The following is a 25960-nucleotide window of genomic DNA, read 5'->3' as shown; positions in this document are numbered from 1 at the left end:
TGACTATTTCATCGTCAAGGCTTTTTCAAACTTTTTTCAGAATCCGAGTTATTTGTTGTAGCAATTATGGCAGATTTACAATCGATAAATCGAGGCTGTATTTGGAGGCAATTTAACCCTACACTGGAGAAATAGTTTAGTAAAAGCAGCTACCAAATCTTTAGTAGCCAAAACATTGGTAAAATATACAAATGTTTTGTAAATATTACCAAAATTACGTAAAAGCGATGTCAGACGCAATGAACGTTCCTACTAGAGATTCGTAGATTTTACTTCATACCATTAGTAACTTTGTTTTTTTGTCATACCTAACATCTGTGATGTGCGCACTTTGCAATCGCCATTTCTATTTTGGAGATGAAGCGATTCGGATGTAAGCATTTTGTTGATGTTATGTTTCATTACATATATACATATTTAATATTATTAACATATGTATTTCTTTTCTTCATAGAGACACGAGCGAACAATATGCGGATGAAACGTGCTGGTGCTACAAACACTCCCTAAATAATGCAAACTAGAGCGATGCAGCAGGAAGAGGAACGGGAACTTTCCTCGTGTACGCTGCTCATAGAATAAGTTATATATTATTATTATAATGTATTCTAAGTATGTGGAGTTAAATGTAATCAAATAGAATTTTTTAAATTAAAAATAATTATTAAAAAACATTTTTATTATCCCTGATGATTATCTCTCACAAATGAGAAGCAAAATTTTCACTGATATTGCACCAATGTTGGACCAACAAATCGTAGTTTGTTTGACGTTTGTGCCTGCCATTTTTCTTTCGTAATTTGTACCAATGATTTGTAGGGTAGAAAATGACTAGAGAATTGGTAACATGTACCAAAAAATTCGTCGTATTTACTAACTATTCCTCTCAGTGTAATTTTGTGATCAACTCTACCAATAGTTTTAATCTCAAAAGTTATTGCTACAGAATTGAGAATAGCGATATTATTAGCTATTGGATTATAATCGTTACTTAGGTTTTCTCTGTCGATCAACTCATCAACCAGATCGGGATGTAAAAACCAAAGTGTGATATAGGGAAAGTTGGTCTGACTTAAACCCACTTGATTGAAATTGAGAACGATTTTCTGTTCATATTCTCCTAGAATAAATATAATTGCATAATAAAATGATATACAGCTGATTAAATGTCAACAATGCAATAATTTCGATTTCCAGCAAAGTGAAGTTTATTAACGGGTTATCATTTCGTAACACCTCTATAAACACCGCAAACGCTGCACTGCTGGGTCAATCAATCCTCCGCTTATGCGTCGTAGCTTTGTTTACATCTGTGTGTTTGCAAATGAAATTTGGTTCGCTGTCAAGATACGATTAAACTAGCAACAATTTTCATCACTCGCCCTGTAATAAATCTCAGTGGAAAAACACTATTTTTTTTAAATTATTAGAATTATTAGTTCAACAACTTGCTGGAAAAGTTTCGGTTTTGAAGACGGGTGAGGTTCCATCGAGGCAGGCGATATTTGGGAAATATTTTCTCGAGAAAGGTTGGGTTGAACGTGAAAATGAGAAATATTCTGCGTCTACAGAAAGCTCAACAAATATAATTTGGATTTATTAGAGGATTAATTGTAAATTCTTCGCTCACTGAACACTGAAATGGAGGAACAAATAAGTCAGGACTCGTGTGACGTAGAGGTAGGTTGTATTCATTTTCCCACGGCGTGAAATTCTCGTTCATTCGATCATTATTCTAGATGACGAACTCGAAAGGAGTTCTTCTAAAAATTGCCAATTTGTACGCGGAACAGTTGATGTCCGACGTTTGTCTAGTGGTGGGAGCCAACCGCTATCCGGCCCATAGGGTCATCCTGTGTGCCAGTAGCGACGTGTTCCAGGTCATGCTGATGAATCCGGAGTGGAACGAGTGTCGCGAGAGTGTCATCGAGCTCAAGGAGGATCCGATGTGTTCGATGGTTTTTCCACAATTTCTCAAGTACCTGTATGTGGGCCAGATTAAGGTGTCCATCCAGACGGTGATGCCGATGCTGGAGCTGGCCGATAAGTACAACATAAAGGATTTAGTGGAGCTCTGCGTGGACTACATGATGAAGCATATTGCGAAGGCGGCAACGCAGGGCTATTTGGTGTCATGGTTCCAGTATACGATTTCGCTCGGGAACAGCCACGTCGAGCTGACGCAGGCGTTGCAAAATTTTCTGAAGTGGAACTTGAACATCGTTTCGGAATCGAACGATTTCAACGAGCTTTGTGGGATGATTTTGGTGACGCTTCTGCAACAGAATGATATCGTTGTGCAGAGCGAATTTACGCTGTTTGAGTGAGTTGAGTTGACGATGGCAGTGGTTTTCTAGTGGTTTTTCATATCTCTAACCCATCTGTAGGTATCTGGAGAAATGGCTGTTGTACAAAAAGGACCAGCTCGACAAGGAGCAGGAGATGAACGAGGAGGAGAAACTGTACGAACTAGTCAGCACAATCGAGGCCGTCTTTGTGCACGTTCGCTTTGCCATGATGTCCCCGTCTGAGTTGGCGCAAATTTTGGTGCGACCCATCCTGCAGTACCACAAGGAGTTCTTTGTCGAGCGGGTTGCCATCGGAATGAGCTACCACTCGGGGCAAGAGGATCGCATACGGGAGATCCGGGCGCAGGAGAATGGTGCGCTGCAGTTTACGCCGCGTCTTTACACCACCGACGTTTGGGGCCTTAGCATGAAGATCGACGATTTCGAGGGAATCGAGAACTATCGCAGCTTTGTGGCGCTGTTCTTTTCGCAGCAGGATCTGTCGGAGTGCCAGGAAGGTGAGCGGGCTAGTTTGTGATGGGTTGAATTAAAGGGGTTATCTTCAATGTGTTTTTTCCTGTATGTGTTTTTAGAGCAAAGCGTTGCGTGGGAGATTGAATTTTTCCCCCGCGGAGTGCGCTTCAATCGTGCAAAGCTGATTGGGGTCTTCAATACGCCTGTCTCTACGGAAATCCCAGAGTCGATCATTCGAACCGTGCGCTTGAAGGTTCTGTGCCAGGAGAAACTAGAAGAGGATCGGCGATTCACGGTGAGTTCGATGGGTTTTAATTGTAATGAAATGTTAGCCGTGGAAAGAGGTGTGGTTGTCTGTAGTATCTAATTTGGGTGACTTAACTTTCAAGAGAATAACTCTAGGTACTCTAAAAATGCTCAAATCATAAATTGTTTCCATTCTTTGAATGTAACAGAAGAAAAAATTCACGGGATTGAATATTGGCTCAGAAGTCTATCTATGAGTAAAATAATATGCTCTAATATGCGGGAGAAATTCATTTAACACCGGTTGGATCACCTAGACCAGCTATATTCAACTTGTTGTCAACGAGTTCTTCCGGTTGGCCCATCTGGTGTTACATTGTTTTAAACTATTTTGTACGTGTAACAATAACGAAAACTTTATAAATCAATACCTATTTCACGTGGGACTACGTTTTTCAGTAATGGTGCCAAATCAGAAAACAGGACACGTTTTCATGAGATAGAAATAACAAAGGCAGTGTTCGTTCGAATGAAAGTGTTGAAAGTGAGAAAATATTGCAATGAAAGCTCCGCTAGTTTTCAAGTTTATGAGTATAAACAAGCTACTCGCAATTTCTTAAGATTCGCGATTCATCAGTCATCCATCTAGCGACAAGACGGGAGCGAGGTTTTCCAAATGGTCATTCCCAAGGCCAAGTTTAGTTTAGTTTCCAATTTGACCTTCTCTAAGGCTGAAGGCAAATGAACTGAGAAATTTTAAAGTCTATAATTCAAACTATGATCGTCATTATTCAAGTCATAGTCTCGCTCCAGCTAGCAGACAGCAGTCTTTCTCAATGCTGATGTCAGACATAGCTGTTTTGCTCGACACAAAGTAAGAACGAAAGAAAGATATCGCAAACAGTCGTACAATTTTGTTTGATAAAGAGATGGCCTCGATTTTTTTTTCGGTTTAAAATAGAACATATACACCGGTTTAAGGATACGGTGCAGAAAGGATGTCCGAACTTTAAAGCGAACGATGTTGAAACTAAACATTTCAACTTTGTTGCTTGGAGTGAGAGTTCAACTGGGTGCAAAACAAAAAGTTGCACATCAGCACCGCGTTGTTTTCCGAAGACTGCTTGTGGAGAGTGTTTCTGTATTTTCGCACCAAACCATTACCGCACCTGTACTGGGATGTAAATTTCAAATTTCGTAAACGAGAGCGTTTTGTTTGGGATGCAGAGATTTGACGGTTTTATATCTCTTTGCCGGTTTGTTACTTATTGAACCAAAAGCTATTTTTCATAGCACAAAAACTTTTCAAACCAGTTTTAAAATGCAATTGATGCATTCTCGTTAATACTACACTTTCACGTTACATTTTCCACGCACTGCCACGTTCGATGCATTTCTTCGCATACTACATCGAATCTAAGACGAACAAACATTACGGTACGGTATTCCAGTGATTACTCTACGTGGGCACAGTGAAGAAACAGCGGTGATCTTGCATTTCCAAATTTATGCAGACATTGCAGAAAGTTTTAAAAAATTAGAAAATTTTGAAAAAAGAAAAAAAAGAACATTCACAAAGTTCAAAAAAAATTGTTTTAGAAAAAAAATCGGATCACCTCAATAATTTGAAAATTAAAAATTAAAACCTAGAAACATCCTAGTCCTGTCCCATCAATCTAGTGTCAGATTCAACTATTATTAAGTTGTTAGATTTGATTATATAGGGAATAAGTTTTATTTCAAGATGTTTCAAGATTTGATTCTGTAAACGTTAGATGATAAGTAATAGGGTCTGATAAATACACCTTTCTTGGAACAAAATATAGGAACTTCTGAAAATTCAAATGGTTATGAAAATATCGAAAATTCAGACAATTTTTCCAACTCTGAAAATAAAAACACTGAAAAATTCAAGAAATTTGAAAATATATAGAAACTGGAAAATTGTAAAATTAAGAAATCTTATAAATTCTAGAAAACTTAACAAACTAAAGATTCAGAAATTTAGAAATACTAAAAAAATCAGAAAACTAAAAATCTAGAAGATTTATGAACATTCAGAAAATTTTTAAAATTAAAGAAAAAGAATCATAAAATTTAGCACATGCAAAAATTTTTAAAATTTACAAAACTTAAAACAATTCAAGAATTCTGAAAATTATGAAAAAAACTAAAGAAAATAAAAATTTATAATATATAGGAAATTAAAAAAAATCATCTTATAAGAAAAATTCCGAAAATAGAAAATTCGGTAAATCAACAAAAAAAAAACAAAAAATTACCAAAAATTTATGAAAATTAAAAAAGGAAAATTCAGAAAAAAAACATTAAAAACAAATTTAAAAAAAAAATTAAAAATCTAAAAATCTAAAAGAAAACTAAAAATACACAGAAGCTCTTTTCCAGCAAAGATTATACAAATCAATTCGCTTTTGATTGCTTCGGACGCATCGAAATTTTTGAATTATCTCTTTAGTCGAAAGTTTCGGTGGGTTGGCATGGTTTTACGAAGCAGTTGAAGATGGATGACTCATGATTCTGACTTCCTGTTTTCGCGAGAACAATACACGAGATTTGTGTTCTTATTGGCAATGCATGAAGCAATACGGCAATACGGCAGTGTGCTCAGCCGGAGTGCTACCGCTGTACGGAGCACTGCGCCGAAAAGTATGCACATCGCTCTGGTGTGAACGATGTGCAGTATCACTCTCATGTCGTCTAAAGACGACGCTCGTACACACAGCTCATCGCGCGGATGTCGTCTATGGACGACACTCGTGCGGATGTCGTGTATAGACGACGCTTCTAGCGAAAGGGTTAAGAACGAACATAATCAAGGCCAGCAAAAGGGAACCAACTGTTTCTTGGTTCCCTATGTATGTATTCCGTCGATTTTCTGGTTGTGTAAACTAGGGAATCCGTGTTTTCTCTAGTCGTTGGTTTTACGCAAATTTGTTCGGCTTCTCCTTTCTGGAGCCATCAATGTAAACCAGGGAACTTATTTCTCCGGATTTTGTAATTCATACTGAGTCTTGCCTTAAGAGATTTCTTATGGGCTAAGCCCCTGTCACGAAAATCCCGACTAAGGTAGACGTAAAAACACAGCGTGGGAATTTTCCTATTCATGTTTCTTACCCTCTACTACGCCACCCGCGTAGAGTCCCAAACAAACATAAGCTATAAAATATTATTTCTATTTCTATGCCTAGCGTCTTATCGCTTAGCGTTCTATTCACTTTGCTCAATTCTCGCTTGAGTTACGTTGAGTCATAAAACTCTGGTGCGCTTATCTTGGAAGCTGAAGAAAGATAGAAAGAAGAAACACTTGGTTCCCTTTTGCTGGCATTGATTATGTTCGTTCTTAACCCTTTCGCTACAAGCGTCGTCTATAGACGACATCCGCGTGATGAGCTGTGTGTACGAGCGTCGTCATTAGACGACATGAGAGTGATACTGCACATCGTTCACACCAGAGCGATGTGCATACTTTTCGGCGCAGTGCTCCGTACAGCGGTAGCACTCCGGCTGAGCACACTGCCGTATTGCCGTATTGCTTCATGCATTGCCAATAAGAACACAAATCTCGTGTATTGTTCTCGCGAGAACAGGAAGTCAGAATCATGAGTCATCCATCTTCAACTGCTTCGTAAAACCATGCCAACCCATCGGTCCTTTCCAGGACCACCGAAACTTTCGACTAAAGAGATAATTCAAAAATATGCAAAGCGAATTGATTTGTATAATCTTTGCTGGAAAAGAGATTCTGTGTTTTTTTAGATTTTTTAGTTTATTTTCTTAAATTTGTTTTTAAATTTTTTGATTTTTTTTTCTTAATTTTCCTTTTTTAATTTTCATAAATTTTTAGTAATTTTTTGTTGATTTACCTAGTTTTCTATTTTCGGAATTTTTCTAATAAGCTGATTTTTTTTTAATTTCCTATATACATGTCGGACTCGATTATCCGGGATTCGATTATCCGGAATTTTAAACTCGATTATTCGGAGTATTTTATTTTTGATTTTCGGAAATTTTGAAAAATTTATATAATAATTCCATATTGAATACCTGATATGGGTATCAAATGAAAGGGCTTGACTAGTAGAACACAGTTATTTATGAAAAATGCAAAACCAAGATGGCGGCCACTCCAAAATGGCGGATTTCATATTTTCTCAGAACCCCATCAATAAGAGTATCAAATGAAAGAGCTTGACTAGAAGAACACAGTTATTTATGAAAAATGCAAATCCAAGATGGCGGCCACTACAAAATGGCCGATTTCAGATTTTCTCAGAACCCCATCAATATGGGTATCAAATGAAAGGGCTTGACTAGTAGCCGCTATTTATGAAAAAGGCAATCCAAGATGGCGGCCACTACAAAATGGCGGATTTTATATTTTCTCAGAAACCCATTAATATGGGTATCGAATATAAGGACTTGACTAGTACAACACAATTATTTATGAAAAATGCAAATTCAAAATGGCTGCCATCACAAGATGACATCATATATATTTTTTCACAATCCCATCAATATTGGCATCAAATGAAAGGGCTTGATTAGTAGAACACAGTTGTTTATGAAAAATGCAATTCTTAGATGGCGGCTACTACAAAATGGCGGATTACATATTTTCAGTAATTTATGAAAAATTGTGTATAATGTAAATCCATCATAAAATGGCGCCATTTTGTTCAAAGCCCATCAATATGGGTATCAAATGAAAGTGCTCGACTGGTAGAACACAGTAGATGATAAAAAATCCAAATCCAAGATGACCGCTGTTCCCAAAAAAAAACATTACTTTTTATTGGTTTCATTCAGCTTGCCCTGTTTGTATGTATATTTCAGTGTTTGTAGGGTTATCCCACATTAATAGAAAATTGACCCTGTTCTTGTTGACTGATTGATCTGAAATTTTGAATACACTTTTAATTCTACTGTCATTATAAAACTGCGTATTCCATGTTCTTGGAAAACTTAGTTTGGCCGCCGCTAAAAAATGGCTGAATGGCTTGACTTGGAGAATACATTACACTATGTACAACATAAATTCAAAAAGGTCGCCGCCATAAAATGGTCGACTATGTATTTTCTGCAATCCCCTCAATATTGGTAGGAAATGAAATGATTTGACTAATAGAATACAGTAAATCATCGAAATATTCCGAGGAAAGTTAGGTAACAAACAAAAATTGAAAAAAACATAAATTTTTTGAATGGTTTTAAGGTGAAGGTGGAAGCTAGCCATTGTAGTAGTATAGGTAAACCCTCGTGTAAAAATGGGGTAATAGTGTTTGTGAGAGAAGAGCAAAGCACACGTAAATAGATCAATTCACTTATCAGACTGTGTGGCGCTTCATTGACATGAGTCTTTGAATACATTTGAAAAAAAAACAAATAACAATTCAATACTAAAGTAAAATGTATGAACGATATGTTCCGATGAACAATTGCAAATATAAATATATATAGAAGGTGCATTTGCATATGATTCTGATTATACGCGAGCGTAACATGAGCAAATTTATTACACATGCGAATTGGGGCACTTTTGGTATTAACAAGTTCTTCCGCATAGTAACTCGATGTTGATAATTCCTTAATATTTTCCTTCGTTGATCGTATTGTTTTCACATATTCACGTTGGAAAGCCTTAACCCTTCTCTTCGTTGGCCGAGGCATTTAGATTGAATTTAATACTTTTCCGTTTACTGTTTTTGAAAGCATAGGCAGCCGTGGCAGTGTTCCGAGCTCTGCAATACAATTTTCTTACCCAATGTGAAAGTTGCTAAAACTTACATTATAGACCCCTTAAACGTAAAAATAATAATTGTATTGATATCAATTTTATTCTATTGATTTTCATGACATGGGACGCTATGACTCCGGAATAACATATTATTGAGTGGTTTTTATAGCTGTTTCGATGATGTTGTTTGGCATCAGTGTCGAAAAAATATCGATGCTTCCACCAATACAAACAAAACCATTGCAGAAGATTGAAAAACGAAAATTTAACTTTCAGAGCACTTGCTCGAGTTTTCCGACGTTCTTCACTATACGGTGCGAAAGCAGATGAAAATTTAATATCTTGTGAGTAATCGATTAGAATTTGGTTGATATTACTTGATGGGAAGTGTGCGAAAACGATTATTTTCTTCACACTGTTTCGCAAAATTATTGATTTTCGGGCGAGAGGTGAGGGAGGGAGATGAAAGAAATGAGCGCCATTGTGGCAGCCATTTATGGCTAGCTTCCACCTTCACCTTAATGTAGAGAAGTATACTAATAATACAGATAATTTACTAAAAAACTAGAAAAAGAAATAAGTAAAATAACAGTTAAACGGTTTAATGTACTAAGAGCTAGAAAATAATTTGGCAAGTAGCAGTTAGTAGTTATCACACCCGTTCCTTCATTGGTCTAGGGCAGCGATACTCAACCTGCGGCCCGGTGGGCTCTTCTGGTTGGCCCATCTGGTGTGTATGATGTTTGGAACTCATACACAAAAATCAATAAATATTGGTGAAAGTCAGCGTTTTCACTCAGTTAAAGCATTCATTCATTGACTCTTATCGGTGCTACCAAATGTTTGTACTAAAAGAGCTTCATTCTTGAATTTCTATGTTTGTTTCACGCCGGTTATAATTTCGTAGTACATTTATTTTTGTTTTGCGGCCCACGACACCATGCCTAGCATGTGTTTGTGGCCCCTCTGGCAAAAAGGTTAAACACCACTGGTCTAGGGCAATGATGAGACTAAAATAAAATCGTGGGGTGTATGATGAAACAACTAACTGTGGGTAATGTTTATTTCTTATCTAATTTTCTTCGGAATATTTTCATGATGTACTGTATTCAATTAGTCAAATCATTTCATTTGATACCGATATTGAGGGAATTGCAAAAAATACATAGTCGAGGTGTCTTCCAAACTCAGATCATTCAGTCAACAGAAACGCGTTCAATTTACTATTCATTTGGGACAACCTTACAAACATTCAAACATACATACAAACAGGTCAAGCTGAATGAACCATTAACCAATTAACCAATTAATTTTTAAATTAGCTAAATGTAATTTAGTTTGGGGACTGTGGCGATCTCGGAATTGGATTTTTGATGATATGCTATGTTCTACTAGTGGAGAACTTTATTTTGATACCCATATTGAAGAGGTTTTGAAAAAAAAAAAATATGGCGCCATTTTGTGGTGGCGGCCATTTTGGATTTGCATTTTTCATAAATTACTGTATTCTACTAGTCAATCCATTTCATTTGATACCCACATTCAAGCGGTTCTGAGAAAATATGTAATCCGCCATTTTGTAGCGGCCGCCATCTTGGATTTACATTTTTCATAAAAAACTGTGTCAAGCCCTTTCATTTGACCCATATTGAAGCGGTTCTGAGAAAATGTGTAATCCGCCATCTTGGATTTATATTTTTCATAAACAACTGTGTTCTACAGATAAAGCCCGCTCTTTCGATACCCTTATTGATAGAGTTTTGAGGAAATATGTAATCCGCCACTTTGTGGCGGCCGCCATCTTGGATATCCCAGACCATCGAATACGCTGTTTTATAATGACACCAGAGATAAAGATGTGTTCCAATTTACAGATCAGTCGGTCAACAGGAAGGGGGTTAAATTTCTATTCACGTGGTATAGTGCTTCATACAAAGTTGCAAAGTTACAAAGTTACAAAGTCACAAACATACAAACGAGTCAACCTAGATAAAACCGTAAATAAGTGCAAATCATAATTTTAATACGTTTACCTAGAGAAAATTGTTTTGTTTTATGACTCGATTATCCGGAGGATTCGATTATCCGGAGTGAAAAAAAATCAATACTCCGGATAATCGAGTCCGACCTGTATTATAAATTTTTATTTTTTTTAGTTTTTAATTTTTTTTAAATTTTTGCATGTGCTAAATTTTATGTTTTTTTTTCAACTTTAAAAATTTTCTGAATTTTCATAAATTTTCTAGATTTTCAAAATTTTTAGTTTTCTGATCTTTTAAGTATTTCTAAATTTCTGAATCTGTAGTTTGTTAAGTTTTCTTGAATGTATTAGATTTTTTTTATTTTACAATTTTCCAATTTCTATATATTTTTAATTTTTATTTAATTTTTCAATGTTTTTATTTTCAAAGTTAGAAAAATTGTCTGAATTATCTATATTTTCTTAACCATTTGAATTTTCAGAAGTTCCTATATTTTGTTCCAAGAAAGGTGTATTTATCAGACCCTATTACTTATCATCTAACGTTTACAGATTCAAATTCCAGCTTGAAATAAAACTTATTACATATATAATCAAGTCTAACAACTTAATAATAATTGAATCTAACTCTAGATTGATGGGACAGGACTAGGATGTTTCTAGGTTTTTAATTTTTAATTTTCAAATTATTGAGGTGAGCCGATTTTTTTCTAAAACAAAATTTTTTGAACTTTGTGAGTGTTCTTTTTTCTTTCTTTTTTCAAAATTTTCTAATTTTTTAAGACTTTCTGCAATGCCTGTATAAATTTGGAAATGCAAGATCACCGCTGTTTCTTCACTGTGCCCAGAACATAGTGAATTGATCGCGTCTTCAGAGTCAAGTAGTTCCTGCATACATTATTAAATGTGATCCTCCACTATATTTTAATTATTGTATGTAAAATAATCAATTTCACTATTTTCTCCTTCGCTTCCTTCCCAGATCGGTGTGCTGATCAGCGGCGTCCAGAACAGGATCACCTACATCCGGACGTGTCACGTTCGGACGGCGTACTTCTCCAATGAGTTCCGGGTGTTGAACATCGATAACCTGATACCGTACGAGGAGCTGAAGCTGAGCGCCGTTAACCTGTCACCCCATCTGATCGGCGAGAAGCGGGACACCATCCAGCTGCATGTGATCATCGCTCCGCTGGGGGAGCACGCGAGCAGCGAGACACCCCCGTTTGAGTTTCGAAATTTATAGTTTTGTTGCTAGGGAATCCGGGTGGAGATTCCTTCGGTTGTTAGAGAAGACGGTGGAGAGCAAATCGTTGTTTAACGCTACAAGCGCGTTAGCAAGATCGGAGAAAAAAAAAAAGCGAGGGAAAGAGAGATCGAGTCACTTATTGTAGCTGTTTTTAGTTCATCACAAAAAAGAACGAATCTTTTTGGAAAATTGTAAGGACGATTGTTGGCGCTGTATTTGTTGCTCGCTTGATAAGCGAAACATTTCTCGGGACATTTTTTCGGCCAACCAAATCGAAAGCTGGCTGTCGGGGGAGACTGCTGATATATGTATGACAGGACAGGTTCATTGTTCATGTGCTAATATTTCACGAACACTTATTAAACGCTGGAATAATAATAAAAAAAATTAAACGATGTTTTGGTTTGTTCATAATTAGCGGCAATTAAGTACGCTATTTCATTCCATCAGCCGGTCCTCAAGTATTTACCCCATTATCCTTAATAAGAAATTTTCTACTAAGGCTAATTCGGTGACGATAAACCGGATGGATGCGTTTGTAGCCGGCTGTTGTCAACAGAGGCGAGTATAGTTTTAATCGGACTTGCGTCGAATTGTGGAATGATAGAGGAAGAGAGCGCACGCTCCGGTTTCTAATTAATTTTATACTTTTATACACTCGTCTATCGAACGCTTTATGTGCGGAGAATTCGGTATACTGTGCCGGGTAAGTGGACACCACATGCGTTGATGATGGTGACGAATGTAATGAGATTCAGGTTTCACCGATGGGACTGAGGGATGAGTACAAGTTTGGAAGAAAAGTTATTCAGTGACAATACGTTTCCTATTCTGTAATATACTTATATGCATTTATTTGTTAACTATTTTCACCTTAATTCTATTCGCATTATCCTCTTCGATCGGACATCATTGCAGTATAAACTTATGGCTGCTCCTAGCTATGTATACATCTGTTGATTAATGCCTATCGGGGATCGCTGTAAGTCGGTAATTTGAACGGTTATTCCTTCGTTGCAAGGGTAACCGACGATCTATCGTAAAACAAAACACTAATGATAATGACGACGAGATTCAATCGAGCCTCTGGTGAGAGCGTGTGTTGAAAAGCGCGCTCCTTCAGTGTGAGATCGACATTGGCCTTTCCTATCACAAACTAATTTCGTATGCATTTTTATTGGATAGCGAAGTACACATTTTCATTGCTATTGAGCCGAGTTCAATAGCGTGCTGTCGGTGATGAGATGATGATGATGATCTGTGCGCGGCGAGTTCCACAACCGCGATGACACTCTTCAAGTCAGTGTGCTTGGTCACTTTCCCGGTAAGGTTGTCCCAATTAGAGCGCAAACTATGGAGAGGAAAAAAAAAACACACACAGAAAGAAACCGCCACCATAAACTTGCAGATAACAGGAAAAATCATAGCGATAAGTAATGCGAGGAGGAGCGGATCATAACTCACCCAGCAACAGGCCACCGAGCAGGATGAAGATGTAATCACAGTTGTAGGCGAGCAGGAAGCCGACCAGATTGCTGCCAACCATCGCACCTAGCCGACCGGTCATCAGTATTAGGCAGAGTGCCATTGCCCTAGTTTCGGAGACAGAGAAAAGGAATACATTTCCAGGGGGAGAAACAAAGGCAACGCAGCGCGCATAAGGAAAACATGGGTATTCCACATGGTTGAACATTTTTCCGTGTTCGTGTGCACATGGTCGTGTACACGGGCGCGCGCGCGCACACGTTCGCGTGGGTACCGTTGCGTTGGCCATTGGTTGATGGGTTTTGATTGCACGCAATTATTACCCACGAGTTTGGGGTGTTTATTTTGTTGTTTTCCGATAAAATTTTGGCACCGCGCGAGTCAAGCCGTCAGTCAGGTGATTGTGGATGGAAGGGGAGAAGCAAAAGAAAAAAAATCATATATCGTATATATAAATAATTAATTTGATAATTGTTTTGATTAAGATGAAAGGGAATAACACACCGTTCGCATAACGGGAGAGGAGCGAAAGCGTAAAGCGCAATTCATTAGAGGGAAAAGATCCGTTTAATGCGGATTTGGTGCATGATGAGAGCGCCGCTAATTTGTCTTATGTTATATGTTCAAATCTATACCGTTTTTGGTATCACATTACAACTGCTTAGTGCTCTTTTGTATTTTGTCTTCATATTCTAGTGTGAATTATGCGGTTTTTGTTAAAAATGATCTCAATTTTTTCAAATGTAGCTACTATTTCCCTCAGTTTTGTACTCGAGCTCGGAAGAATTCGTTGCGCTTTCCCGCATTCTAACACGAACTAAGTAAAAATTGAATATTTCTACCTTTGGTGCTTTTTTTATATCTTAGGACAAACAATAATGATAAGTCACAAAAGACAAGTTGAACGATTTTTTTTGTATTAGTTTGGGGAAAAAGAAATCAATTTCTTCTTGTGGGTAGTCGTTTGAAGCCTGGTTGCGTTAGGGTGACCTCTGACGACAAGATGAACCTCAACGATGGATATCAGCATGAAGAAAATCCATATTTTGACAGTTGAATTGAGTTCTTGACAATTACCCAATATTTTTCGTTTGAGTGAAATTGGGGGCCATTAGGAGGATTGAGGTCTTTTTCAATGCAATCGACCCAGTTGTCAAGGTACCACTGAAGCACCTTTCGACTGTAGTGACAGCTTGCCAAATCTGGCCAATACTCCACCGAGCCCATGTGAGCTTTAATAAACGGAAGAAGACGTTTCTGCAGGCACTTATCCGTAAACATTTTAGAGCTCATTGTCTTGTTTGTGAAAGGAACCTAGCTTTCCTGTCCAAAGTTGCGAATCCCTTACCAAATTGTAGCGGACCGGGTTTCAAAAGACAACCCGGAACCTACGGCCAGCTCGAAGAAGGCTAAGATATTAGCGTTCCCACCCGTCCTCTCTTAATTTTTCTGGGCATCGAATTGAAGAATTTTAATCCTTTATACAATAGTGAATTTTGGGACCTGCTAAATAAAAAGTTAGGTGTTCTTGCATCAATCGCGTTTCTTGTATTATATCTATGCAAATCACTTCCTCGTTCAATTCGATCACACAAGTATCGAGGCAGCATATCATTCAAAATTTTAAAGATGAACACCATTGTCAAGTAATAAATCCTTTGCTTCACAGATAACCACTGTAGCGCGTCCAACATTATGACAGAGGAAGTGTACCTATGACATCTTAAAATTAATCGCATGATTTTATTTTGTAACCGCTGCAATCGCAATAGTTGTGTATTATTTGCAAGAAACAGGATGGATGAGCAGAAATCTATGTGTGGTGAGACGAGTGATTTATATAGTTTGACTTTACTAATTGCGTTTAACTCATTCTTCAAACGACAAATGACGCCGTACTTTTTAGCAACCTTTTTGATGACATTATCAATGTGAGACTTAAAAGTTAGTCTGTCATCAATAACTACTCCCAGATATTTTATTTCTTTAACCCGTTCAATAGTCTCACCATCGATTTCAAAATTACCGTTATATCTGGAGTTTGCTGAAGAAATGAGCATGTATTTTGTTTTATTAACATTCAACTTTAATTGTTTGAATTTCAACCACCGAGCGAGAGAATGAAGATCTTCGTTCAAGTGCTCCGCGATTACATTCAACTCCTTAGCTGCGATGAACAGAACAGTGTCATCCGCGAACAAGTTGATATCACAAAAACGTAAAACCCGCCGCATATCATTAATATATAAAATGAATAAAATGGGCCCTAACACACTTCCCTGTGGTATACCAAGTGTGTTATCGATGGGAGTAGAAATAAAATCGTTGAAACGAGTCTTTTGAGTTCTATCACACAAGTAGCTTTCAAACCATTTGTATGATGTCCCTACAATTCCAAAGCGCTTCAATGTTTGCAACAATAAGGCCCTAGAAATTGTTTCAAAAGCGCGTTTCAAATCCAAGAACACCGCAAAAATAGTTTCTTTAGCCTCGATATTCTCTTTCCATTTTGCCAACACCAGATTTAGTGCGGTCTCACAAGAGTGTCCCTCTCGATATCCCGACTGTTCCGGTATCAGCAAACTGTTATTGTCAATAAATTTCATCAGCTGGCCTTTCACAACAAGTTCTAAAATTTTTTCTAATGTGTGCAACATGTTAATGGGGCGGAACTCTTCGGCTTTATCCGTCCCATTAACTTTGGGGATGGGAACCACAAGAGATTCCTTCCAAACTTCAGGCACGTGCCCAGTTTGCAATGATTCATTTATCAGGCCTAGCAATTCGTGTCCAATAACATGAAAGCAATCTTGTATCACTTTTGCGTTGACATTGTCGATACCAGCCGATTTATGCAAAGAAAAACAAATATCTCTCAACTCTGCAAATGTGATGGGTAGAAAACATTCTAATCTGCAATTGCTGCTTATCGGCTGTATTATTTCGTATGGCTCACTGACCAATTCAATACTTTGATTGATCAATTGAACACTATTCACGAAATAACTGTTGAATTTTTCCGCAATGATTTGTTCCGAATGTTCTTCTGAACCTTCAAAAGTTATGGACCGCGATAAACTATTTTTAGTGTTAAGTAAACTTTTTAGTATTTTCCATAACTCCTTGCTGTTATTCTGATGTTGATCGATTTTCCTCTGTATATATTCACATCTTGTCTTTTTCAAGGCTTGTGAATATATATTCCGCGCGCAGGTGTACCTTTTCCAATCGTTTTCTATATTACTTCTACAAAATTTTGAGTACATTTTATCTCGTTTACGTTTGAGACGCAAGAGTGATAATGTGTACCAGCTGTTCGAATTTTTCAAATTGATTTGTTTCTCAAAAACTAGGCTATTGGTACACACTTTCAAGATATTAGTGAGAACAGCTGCTTTCAAATCCAGATTGTCCGTTATTGCAGTAAAATCCAGGTTTCTAGCAACAAGATGAGACAGTGCTTCCTTTGAATACTTGTTCCAGCACTTGATTTTAACTCTATCTTCTTCACGTTCACTCTGTTCGTTCTCAATATAAATAAAAATTGTCTCATGATCCGTTATTTTCAATTTGGCCTCTATCAAAGAATGAACTGTATTAAAATTAGAGAAAACGTGGTCTATCAAAGATCTACTGTTTTTCGAAATTCTTGTAACTTCTGTTACAGTCTGTTTCAAGTTGTAAAAATCAGATAGTTGCTTCAATTGCTTCGAATTCTGCACGTTGAGCCAGTCAATATTGAAGTCACCAGCAATTACATTCAATTTACTGGAGTCAATGAAACTCTCCCACCAGTTTTCTAAAATTTCTAAAAATCGCTGATCACTAGAACTGGGGGAATGATACAAAATTCCAAAATTTCCCATCTGCATACCTCTTTCAACTGAAATTGCCAAGAACCAATTATTTTCAACAGATTCGTTTAACCGAATGTTGAATTTAATCGATTCTTTTGCGTAAATAGCAACTCCTCCAGTGTGTCTGGAATGTGAAAGGCAAAAAGCAACTTTGTAACCCGGGATGCCATATTGATCAAATGAATTCTCATCAACAATATGAGTTTCAGAAAGAAAGACTAATCGTGGACGGAAATTTTCTACAAGTTGGCGCATTGCCACATAATTTGTAGAAAGCCCAGCTATATTGAAGTACAACATTTCAAACTTCCTATCACATCTTCTTTCCTTGGGTTGCTATTTACTAGAAAAAATGTTGCTTTTTTTCTTTTCTAACAGCCTCCGATACACTGGACACTGTGTACTATAAGCTGGGTGGTTTATGTCCAATTTAAATTTTTGCTCTTGATTCACTTTTAAACAATTTACGCACTTAAACTCAGTTGACGAGCATCCAGATGTTATATGTTGTTCATTACATCTTGAGCATTTATCTTCATTACTACAAACTTTGCTCTTGTGCCCGAATTCTCCACATTTGAAACAACGTAGAACAATAAAGGCCTCAGCAACTGAACACTTATCCCATCCGATGCTTACTTTACGAGTACTCATCAGACATCCATAAGTGTCATGATCTACTTCAATAATCGTATTATATTTGTTGTACTTTAAACGTGGATTTTCATATTCTGCAACAATTTTAACATCTCCAATCTTGATGTCATCATTTTGACTTTTTAAAAGATCTACGAAAACGTCTGAGGAATATCGATCACTCATTCCTAATATCTTCAATCTTGGTTTTAATGGTTTGGGAACAACAGCGCTAAACTTTTCTCCCAGATTACTTTCTATGTTATTTTTCAAGTTTTCAATGTTATCCCCTGCCGCACACTCAACAATAATTAAGCGATTGGCTTAAGCGCCACCTCTTTCGAGGACCAATCGCCGTGTTCGATTGCCCAGCTAGAGACCTGACACGCAGGCCTAAATTGTGTCCTTTTATAAGGATCGGAGAACGGTCGAGCTGTATCAATTCCAGTCAGCGAAGGCTGACAGAAGACACCCGCAGAAAGCTCCAAGAAAATTACCAAACACCTGAGAATCACCCTAAGACCGACGGAAAACCTCTAAAGGGTTTTCTCATCATAGGCAATGTTCAACAACAATCCACCAGACTGGCACGGCCATCTGGGAAACAAAATGTTGACGACAAGAATTCCAGACATTAACCTCGATACACGGATAACGTGAAATTTTTATGAAATAAAAATTAACAATCACAGGCTCACATTTATACTAACGACTTTTATTCCTAACAAACGACATGACGAAAAACTTTCTAAATGGACTACCGATTCACATTTATATAATTTCTTTGTACACTTAACTTTTGCTTAAACTATGGGGACATCACATGTGCACATGGACAAAACTATACAATACAGGGTCCCTGGGGAGTGCGGTGAGGACACAAATTTCCTCACCGACTCCTTCTGCTTCTTTGCGGCGGATTCTCCGCCGGTTGGTAGCTTCCAGCGGGTCCGTTGAAGGTGCGAGGGTACGGCGCAGCCTTTTCTCCGACGAGTTGGGCTCCCCAGGTTTCGCCAAGAAAGGAATTTCCCTGTCGTTTTATTAGCTCTTTTAAATTAATTGAGCGTTTATTTGTTTAATCAAGAACAATGATTACAAATTAACCGATCGCGAACAAAACGCACAATGGTTCCGCGATGTCGGACAGTTCTAAGTAAAATGGTCGAAGAACATTGTAGTCCTCAGATAAACCGCAGGGTATCTCGCGATTCAGAGCTCAAGCTCAGCCGAAGATAATTTCCTCAAAGCATCCCCTTGTGTGCATCTTGCTTCAACTAACCGTCCTTGAATACGACCTTCTCATTCCCCTCCCCAAACTCAAGGCCAAGAAAGTAAGCGCTGCGCGAACAGACACTCATTGGCCGAACAACTTTGGCGATTGAGCTTTCGCCCAGCTCCAGGGAGGTGGGATGGGAAATCTAAGCTCTTAAGTATACTTTCTGGAGTATCTTTTAGTTTACTTTCGGTTGTGACTTAGTACAGGTACACTGTAAATGTTTCAGTGTGAGTTTTTGAATTTAAATTTTTATATTTGAATAATTACTAACTATCCTAACCAATAAGGGGCTGTCCACATACCACGTGGACAACTTTAGGGGGGGTAGGGGCTATCAAAATGTCCACGCTTGCCCACGGAGAGGGAGGAGGGGGTATAGAATGTGTCCATGTGGACACGAAGAATAAATATTTTTTCAAATATAATCACCGATACATTTTAAATTAAATAAAAGCTATTCCGTATTCAAGAATTCTAACTGCGCCCAACCTGAGTTTATCGTATTTATCATTAAACGGATTGAGCTGCCTGAGAGTGTTTCATATATTTTTACTAAATTATTGAACTTTTTCACTGAAATCCATACTCTGAAAATAATTCACGTAAACTGTGGATAACCGAGCTATTCCTATGATCCTATGACTTTTATAGTTACGGGCAATGCATAGACGTTCATAGCCAAAAACTATAAACATTCAGCGATTCGGTTTAAAGGGAAAAACTATAATGGTTGAGTTTTCATGATATTACGCATATGATTTTTTCATCAAATATAATTTTCTATACATTTTGTTCTATCTCGAGAACAGTTAGTGATACGATAAAAATGTATATAATATATCATGCAGAATTACGTGTAAAATCAATTTTTCTGTATTACTTTTCTCTCTGTATTACTCACTGTATTCAAAGTATTGGAATTTCGTCAATTCCTATGAATTAATATTAACATTTGCATGCAACACCAGTCGTCAAACTGTAGTCAATTGACCAAGTTTTCTAATATTTTTTTCTGAAAATTTCGCCTAGAGTGCAGTTGTAAAAAAATTGAATTGATGAATTGGAATACCTTCTAGAAGCGGAAAAAAACTTTTTTTCCTCGTTTTTAAGGGATTTATTATTTTTCTCCCAAAAATGCATTATAAACTTGATTGTTTCTATCAACAAAATTGAAGCTCTTCAATCATTCTACAATTCCTTCCCTTGAAACCACAATGTATTTATATTGTTATTTGTATTGTTATCTTCCACTATTTAAAATGTTTCAAAACAGAATGTTATGCTAAATTTTCTCATCTTTCAAATGAATGCAATTGAATCATACTAGAAGCGTAATTTTGAATTTTTGAATTGCGGTCAACTTAAGGCAAAAAAATTGGTCTCAAGAGATGTTCAATAATTCTCTCATAGTTGAGATTTGAGCTTGATTTCTTAGTTAGGAATCAATGAATCGTGAGTTGTCTGATGTAATTTTCCCCCGTTAGCTCTTTGAAAGTCATTTAGACACTCAATGCAGAATAATCGATAAGGATTTGAAAATATATATATATATATATATATATATATATATATATATATATATATATATATATATATATATGTATATATATGTATGTATATATATATATATATATATATATATATATATTTTCTTTTCATTTTCTTTTTAATTTTTAATACCTTGCTTTTAATACCTTCTGAAAATTCTCCGAACTATGGTGGAATACGACATCGAAAAAATTGAATGGTTTTGGGAACGCTGTAACTCTGTCATAAAACAATGCATTTGTCAAAGCAATAAATGGGTTTTGTATAGAACATTTTAAAGTTTTCACAACTTGCTGTGCAATCGTTATGTCATCATAATCATAATCCAATAATCCAAATAATCATAATCCAAAATGAAAGGATAATTTTTCATTCGATCGAGAATATCCCTGTAAAACAGATCGTAGTCGAATTTCTTATAAATCAAATAGAAACGAATTAATCAGGGTGATTTGATTATTACGGGCGAGGATGTCAATGGATTTTCAGATGGAATAAGTACACTTTTGAAACAAAGCTGTGAACTTAAAATAACATTATCGTATCAAATATGTATTTTATGTAATATCTGCACATTTTTTGGCAACTGCTTGAAAATCGTGAATTAAAATTGCATTTGAAAATAATTTTACATTCATTCATTTTTATTCGATTGGCGTATGCAATCACAATTAGTAAAGCTCAAGATCAATCTTTGAAGTTGTGTAGTTTATATTCAGATGCGGATTGTTCCTCAACTGGTCAACTGTACTTTACGTGTTTTCAAATCAGATAGCCTTTATAACTTCGCTGATAATGGGAAAACAAAAATATATATATTATAAGCACACAAATATTTCAAAATTAAACGAAACATGTGCCTTGTTATGCTAGTCATTTCTCTACCCTACAACAGCAATGGGCCACAGTATAGCTGAGACAGCAGGGTACAGCAAGTAAAATTTGAAATAAAATAAACGCAAACGGAATTTTCATGGAATTTAGGCGCAATTCACTCAATTATTTTAATTAAAAAAGTAAAAATGTCCACGTTTACAAAGGGGGGGAGGGGTATGAAAATGTCCACGCTTGTCCACGGAGGGGGAGGGGGAGTCTAAAATAGTGCTTTTTCTGTCCACGTGGTATGTGGACAGTCCCTAAATAAATAAATAAGTATATAAATAAATGAATAAATAAATAAATAAATAACTATGTATATATATAAATAAATGAATAATTATAAATACACAAAAATATTGTAAATAAATAAACAACACTCAATAAATATGCACACCAATAATAAATAAGTAAATAAATAATCCAAAAATATCACATGATGAAAACAGTTGTGGCAACTGTTACAAAATTAAGAACTTCTTGGTAAATTTAGGAGCGAAAACGAACTTAAATTTCCTGAGGACCTCTGGCAGTGCCCTTATAGAATTTTAGGTCTGGGAGCTGTCCAAAATCTATTTTCACGAACGTTTCGTCATCGATCAGTATGCACCTTTCGTACTTCGTCGAAATCTTGTACAACTTTCGACACATCGTTCTAGCATATTACGGTCGATTTAGCCACTTTCAGCGATTTCGCGATTTTAGTACCTGACCACACCGGATTTTCAATGTGGGTGTCCTAAATCAAATGTCTGCTTCCGGCTTCCATCTTGCACAACTTTTTTAAAACAAAACGAATCAACGTGAAATTTTTGCCGTCGAAAGATACAGATTTTCCAAACAAATTGCTGTCAAAAAATTTCAGATACGCCTACTACGACCGCCGCAGGTTCTAAATGTTTCGAGTTTCAGACACATATTCATTAAATTATATATATATATATATATATATATATATATATATATATATATATATATATATATATATATATATATATATATATATATATATATATATATATATATATATATATGCACCGTTTTGTTCCACAATCTTTCGTCTTTTTAACTCGGTCTGAAAATTTCATCCTACCAGAGTTTGACTTCTCGCCGAAAAACTGGTCCGGGTACTTTTATGCTGTTCAAAGAATCCAAGCTTCTGATTCTAAGAGAATACGCGAGTAATAATCTGGAGGAGTCATATCTGGTATCGATGGGCGGAGTAGCACATCCTAGCCATTTGTTTTGTCTGGTTGTCAGAGACATGAGGTCTGGCATTGTCCTGGTGTAACACTACACTTTTTTTATTGGCTAATTCAGGACGTTTGTTCTGGATTGCTAACTTTCCAAAAACGGCTTCAATAACGTAAGTCGCGTCTCAATTTAGTCATCATCAGTGGCGGCGATCTTCAGCGAACGATAAACCTGTATTTTACATCGCTCGTGATGTTTTGCTTCAGAAATGGTTCGGTTTCGTTGTGTCTTAGTAGTGATTTGATGATGGAAATTTGGTTAATCACATTTTACTGCAACATTTACACGAATGGATGTTTACCCGAATGAAGAAGTAAAAATTCCGACAAATTAGATTATGAGTTTTGCTTCACTGTGTCATTTTTAGAAATTAATGTAGGAACGATTGACATGCCGTCTTCTTTCCTTTCCGTATTGCTCTTTAAGGCCAAGAGATCATTCAGAAATGAGCATGGGTTATGCAATATTTCGAAAATTAAGCAGGTAACTTTAACATAAAAAATTCATATGAAAATGTTAAAAGAATAGATAAGAAGGGCAGTTTTTATCATGAATTTATTATTTCGTGATGAAATTTATTCTGAGATCAATGTAATGGGGGCGACGTGATGGATGAGTCTCTCGTAATGAATCTTGTTCACTTTTTTGTGGCGCCATCTGTTGAAAAATCCCGGGACTTTTAGCTCATGTAGTACGCGGACGAGTAGAGAGCGAACGATTTCGACCCCATCAACAAAAGCAGCGTGAAGAAGAATACATTCACATGCGAGACGCTATCATGAGCAATGTCGACACAGTATTTCCTATTGCTATTGCTTTGCAGCCAGGGCAAAACGCAATGATTTGTCATGACATTTCAGCGCGTGTGTTCAAACAACGCGTTGAATGGAAGAAGCGAGGATTACCTCATACACACATTTTTAGTTTGGTTAATCGACAAAATGCGAAATCGATAGTGGGCCTGATTCTCCAGCGCGAATGGAATGTGACAACAATGAACTCCTCAAAGTCACATGACCCAGGTCACCGTATCGCTGAAGGCGATTGCCCTGACGTGAGAGGTTCATTTTGGAGTAAAATACTCAATGAATTACAAATGGTGCAGTGTTCATTGAAATATATGTCAAAGCTTGTGTTTTTTGCAAAGGCTCTATGTATTCAATGTGTTTCATGAATATATATTTCTTTTGTTTTAAAAATTTTCATTCCTTGTTACAAATATGTACAGAAAGTAATTCCGTTCATCTTTATCAATGTTTTCCTCTTATTATAATTGATGAAAAATAATATCACTGGGATAAGAAGATAAAAAAATATATTTTCAAATCGGTTTTTTTTCATAGCCCCTTTGCATTAATATTATCGATGTTATTTCAATTGTTTTGATTCTGTATCCGTGTTTTGATTCTGCATTCGTGTTTTGATTTAGTGTCTGGTGCTAATTCCGTAATATTTCCGCTAAAAGTTTGGTGAAAAGGTTTTTAATTTTATAGTCTCCTCACATAAAAGCCATGCAGGTAAGATATATTTATTATCGCATTTAATAAAATTCCAAAAGCTGAATTTTATCCATAGATAATGAGCAGTTTCGCCTTTTGGATAGATGATGACATGCAGCTGAAGGAGATCGCCAACTCAACAAAGAGAATAAGCCAGCAGACAAGAAAATTACCATCTCAAGTTTGCCATGTCCCAGCTGATCACGAAGGATCTTCAGCCTGCCTTCATCGAGCATAACGTACTAAACGTTTTGACGGATTAATAAGCTCCGTTACCGAACAAATCGTTGCCTTGTTTGCAGATTCGAGAATCTATTCTGGAACTTCTTTTTGATGTAAGATTGTCGGAGAGATTGCAGTGTTTAGACTACCATTAACTAATGTTTGGATTTCAGTTTCCGTGTATTGAAAAGTCCTATCTCAAATAGCCGGGAAGGTGTCCCTCTAAAAGCAACCTCGAGAATCCAAACTAAACCGATAGCGCGCTGGAAAGTTGATATCCGAATGGGCTCGACCTATATTCAACCTGAGCACCGATTTCAAAGCGATATCACGTGAGGAACGCCAGGAACGAGACTTGCAGCAGATGTCCAAAAAACGCAAAACCTCGCCGGACCCACAGGGTCAGAGCAGTACCAGCAAAAAGGGCTTACCGTTCACCGAGGCTGATAAGTAAGAATTATGATGATAGGAAGCAACTTCTTTATTATAAACAAATACGTTCATTTTTAGGGGTGTATTACGATCCCATGCCTTCGGGTAAGGAGTACATTGTTCGGCCAAAATCAACAAGTGATATTGATATGAGTCGGGTAATTATTCCTACATCTTTGAAGCTGCAGTTCCAGAGAAAAAAGCCATAAAAGTAAATAATATAAGGATAATAAAATTAGGCTGCAAAAGTGGACTTCGACATTTTTTATATCTCAGAAAATTTGAGGTTCCTAGTCACAATAGAATTTTTTTCCATCCTCCTTATCAACTCCTGAAACTGCTTTCGAATTGTCACACGTAACCTGAAATATATAATTCTATCATAAATGGAGACGCAAATCGCACTCATTTTTTGGCTTCCATTGTTCGTACTAGTCGATAACAAAAGAGGATACGACTTCAAAAGTCACAAAATGACAAGTTTTTTGACTGCAATCGCCTACGAGAATTGAGTGAGTGTTCATGAGAGTTCATTCAAGGTAAAAATCTCACCATAGTCGCCTTCGGAAATTGAGTGAGACATTTTTTCCGAGCTGTCACTTCTCATTCGCGCATCAGAATCAGCCCCAGTGTAATTTCCTCAGCAATTCCAAATCTGTCTATCGATCAATTACTCAACCGTATTCTGAAATTCGATCGATCGAGTCAGAATTACCCGAATGGATTGCAATTTTGCTGTAATCCGTTCGACTCAAGTTCAATCGAGTTTTGCAAATGTGGCAACCTTGTCACGCAATTCGACATAGACGACGTAGAAGCCAGAATGGTAATGGATTTCGAGTATAGTAAACATGTTTTTAAAACACGAATTATAAATGAAAA

General features: G+C 36.8%; 2 protein-coding genes across 5 annotated transcripts in view; one reads left to right on the top strand and one right to left on the bottom strand.

Annotated features, from left to right (window-relative positions):
- The window catches only part of LOC129763320 (synaptic vesicle glycoprotein 2C), a 53965-nt gene that overhangs the window by 2759 nt on the left and 25246 nt on the right, over window positions 1-25960 (bottom strand). For 3 of the 4 annotated variants that reach the window (XM_055762275.1, XM_055762294.1, XM_055762265.1), the window contains 2 exons: window positions 13458-13585; window positions 12822-13344 (listed from right to left, as the gene is read on the bottom strand). The exons of the other annotated variant lie outside the window; for it this stretch is intronic. In XM_055762275.1, the coding sequence (XP_055618250.1) occupies window positions 13307-13344; window positions 13458-13585 (166 nt within the window). In that variant the 3' untranslated portion in view covers window positions 12822-13306. Of the gene's footprint in view, window positions 1-12821; window positions 13345-13457; window positions 13586-25960 lie in introns of those variants that run through there. 4 annotated transcript variants of the gene reach the window in all.
- Window positions 1313-12386, top strand: LOC129763339 (BTB/POZ domain-containing protein 17). The gene is made up of 5 exons (XM_055762304.1): window positions 1313-1680; window positions 1740-2323; window positions 2388-2806; window positions 2882-3057; window positions 11727-12386. Exons 1-5 carry the CDS (start codon window positions 1642-1644, stop codon window positions 11988-11990), a joined length of 1482 nt encoding a protein of 493 aa, XP_055618279.1. The 5' UTR covers window positions 1313-1641; the 3' UTR covers window positions 11991-12386.

The sequence above is a fragment of the Toxorhynchites rutilus genome, chromosome 1, assembly GCF_029784135.1.
Source record: "Toxorhynchites rutilus septentrionalis strain SRP chromosome 1, ASM2978413v1, whole genome shotgun sequence".
Classification (NCBI taxonomy): Eukaryota; Metazoa; Arthropoda; class Insecta; order Diptera; family Culicidae; genus Toxorhynchites; species Toxorhynchites rutilus.
This window is presented reverse-complemented; position numbering and strand designations above follow the sequence as displayed.

What these genes read in the sequence shown, in the direction of transcription:
- LOC129763339 (XM_055762304.1), top strand. Translation starts at nt 1,642, where the DNA reads ATGGAGGAACAAATAAGTCAGGACTCGTGTGACGTAGAG. An exon ending in AGGACTCGTGTGACGTAGAG is followed by an intron (nt 1,681 to 1,739) that starts GTAGGTTGTATT and finishes TCATTATTCTAG; the next exon opens with ATGACGAACTCGAAAGGAGT. An exon ending in AAGAGGATCGGCGATTCACG is followed by an intron (nt 3,058 to 11,726) that starts GTGAGTTCGATG and finishes CTTCCTTCCCAG; the next exon opens with ATCGGTGTGCTGATCAGCGG.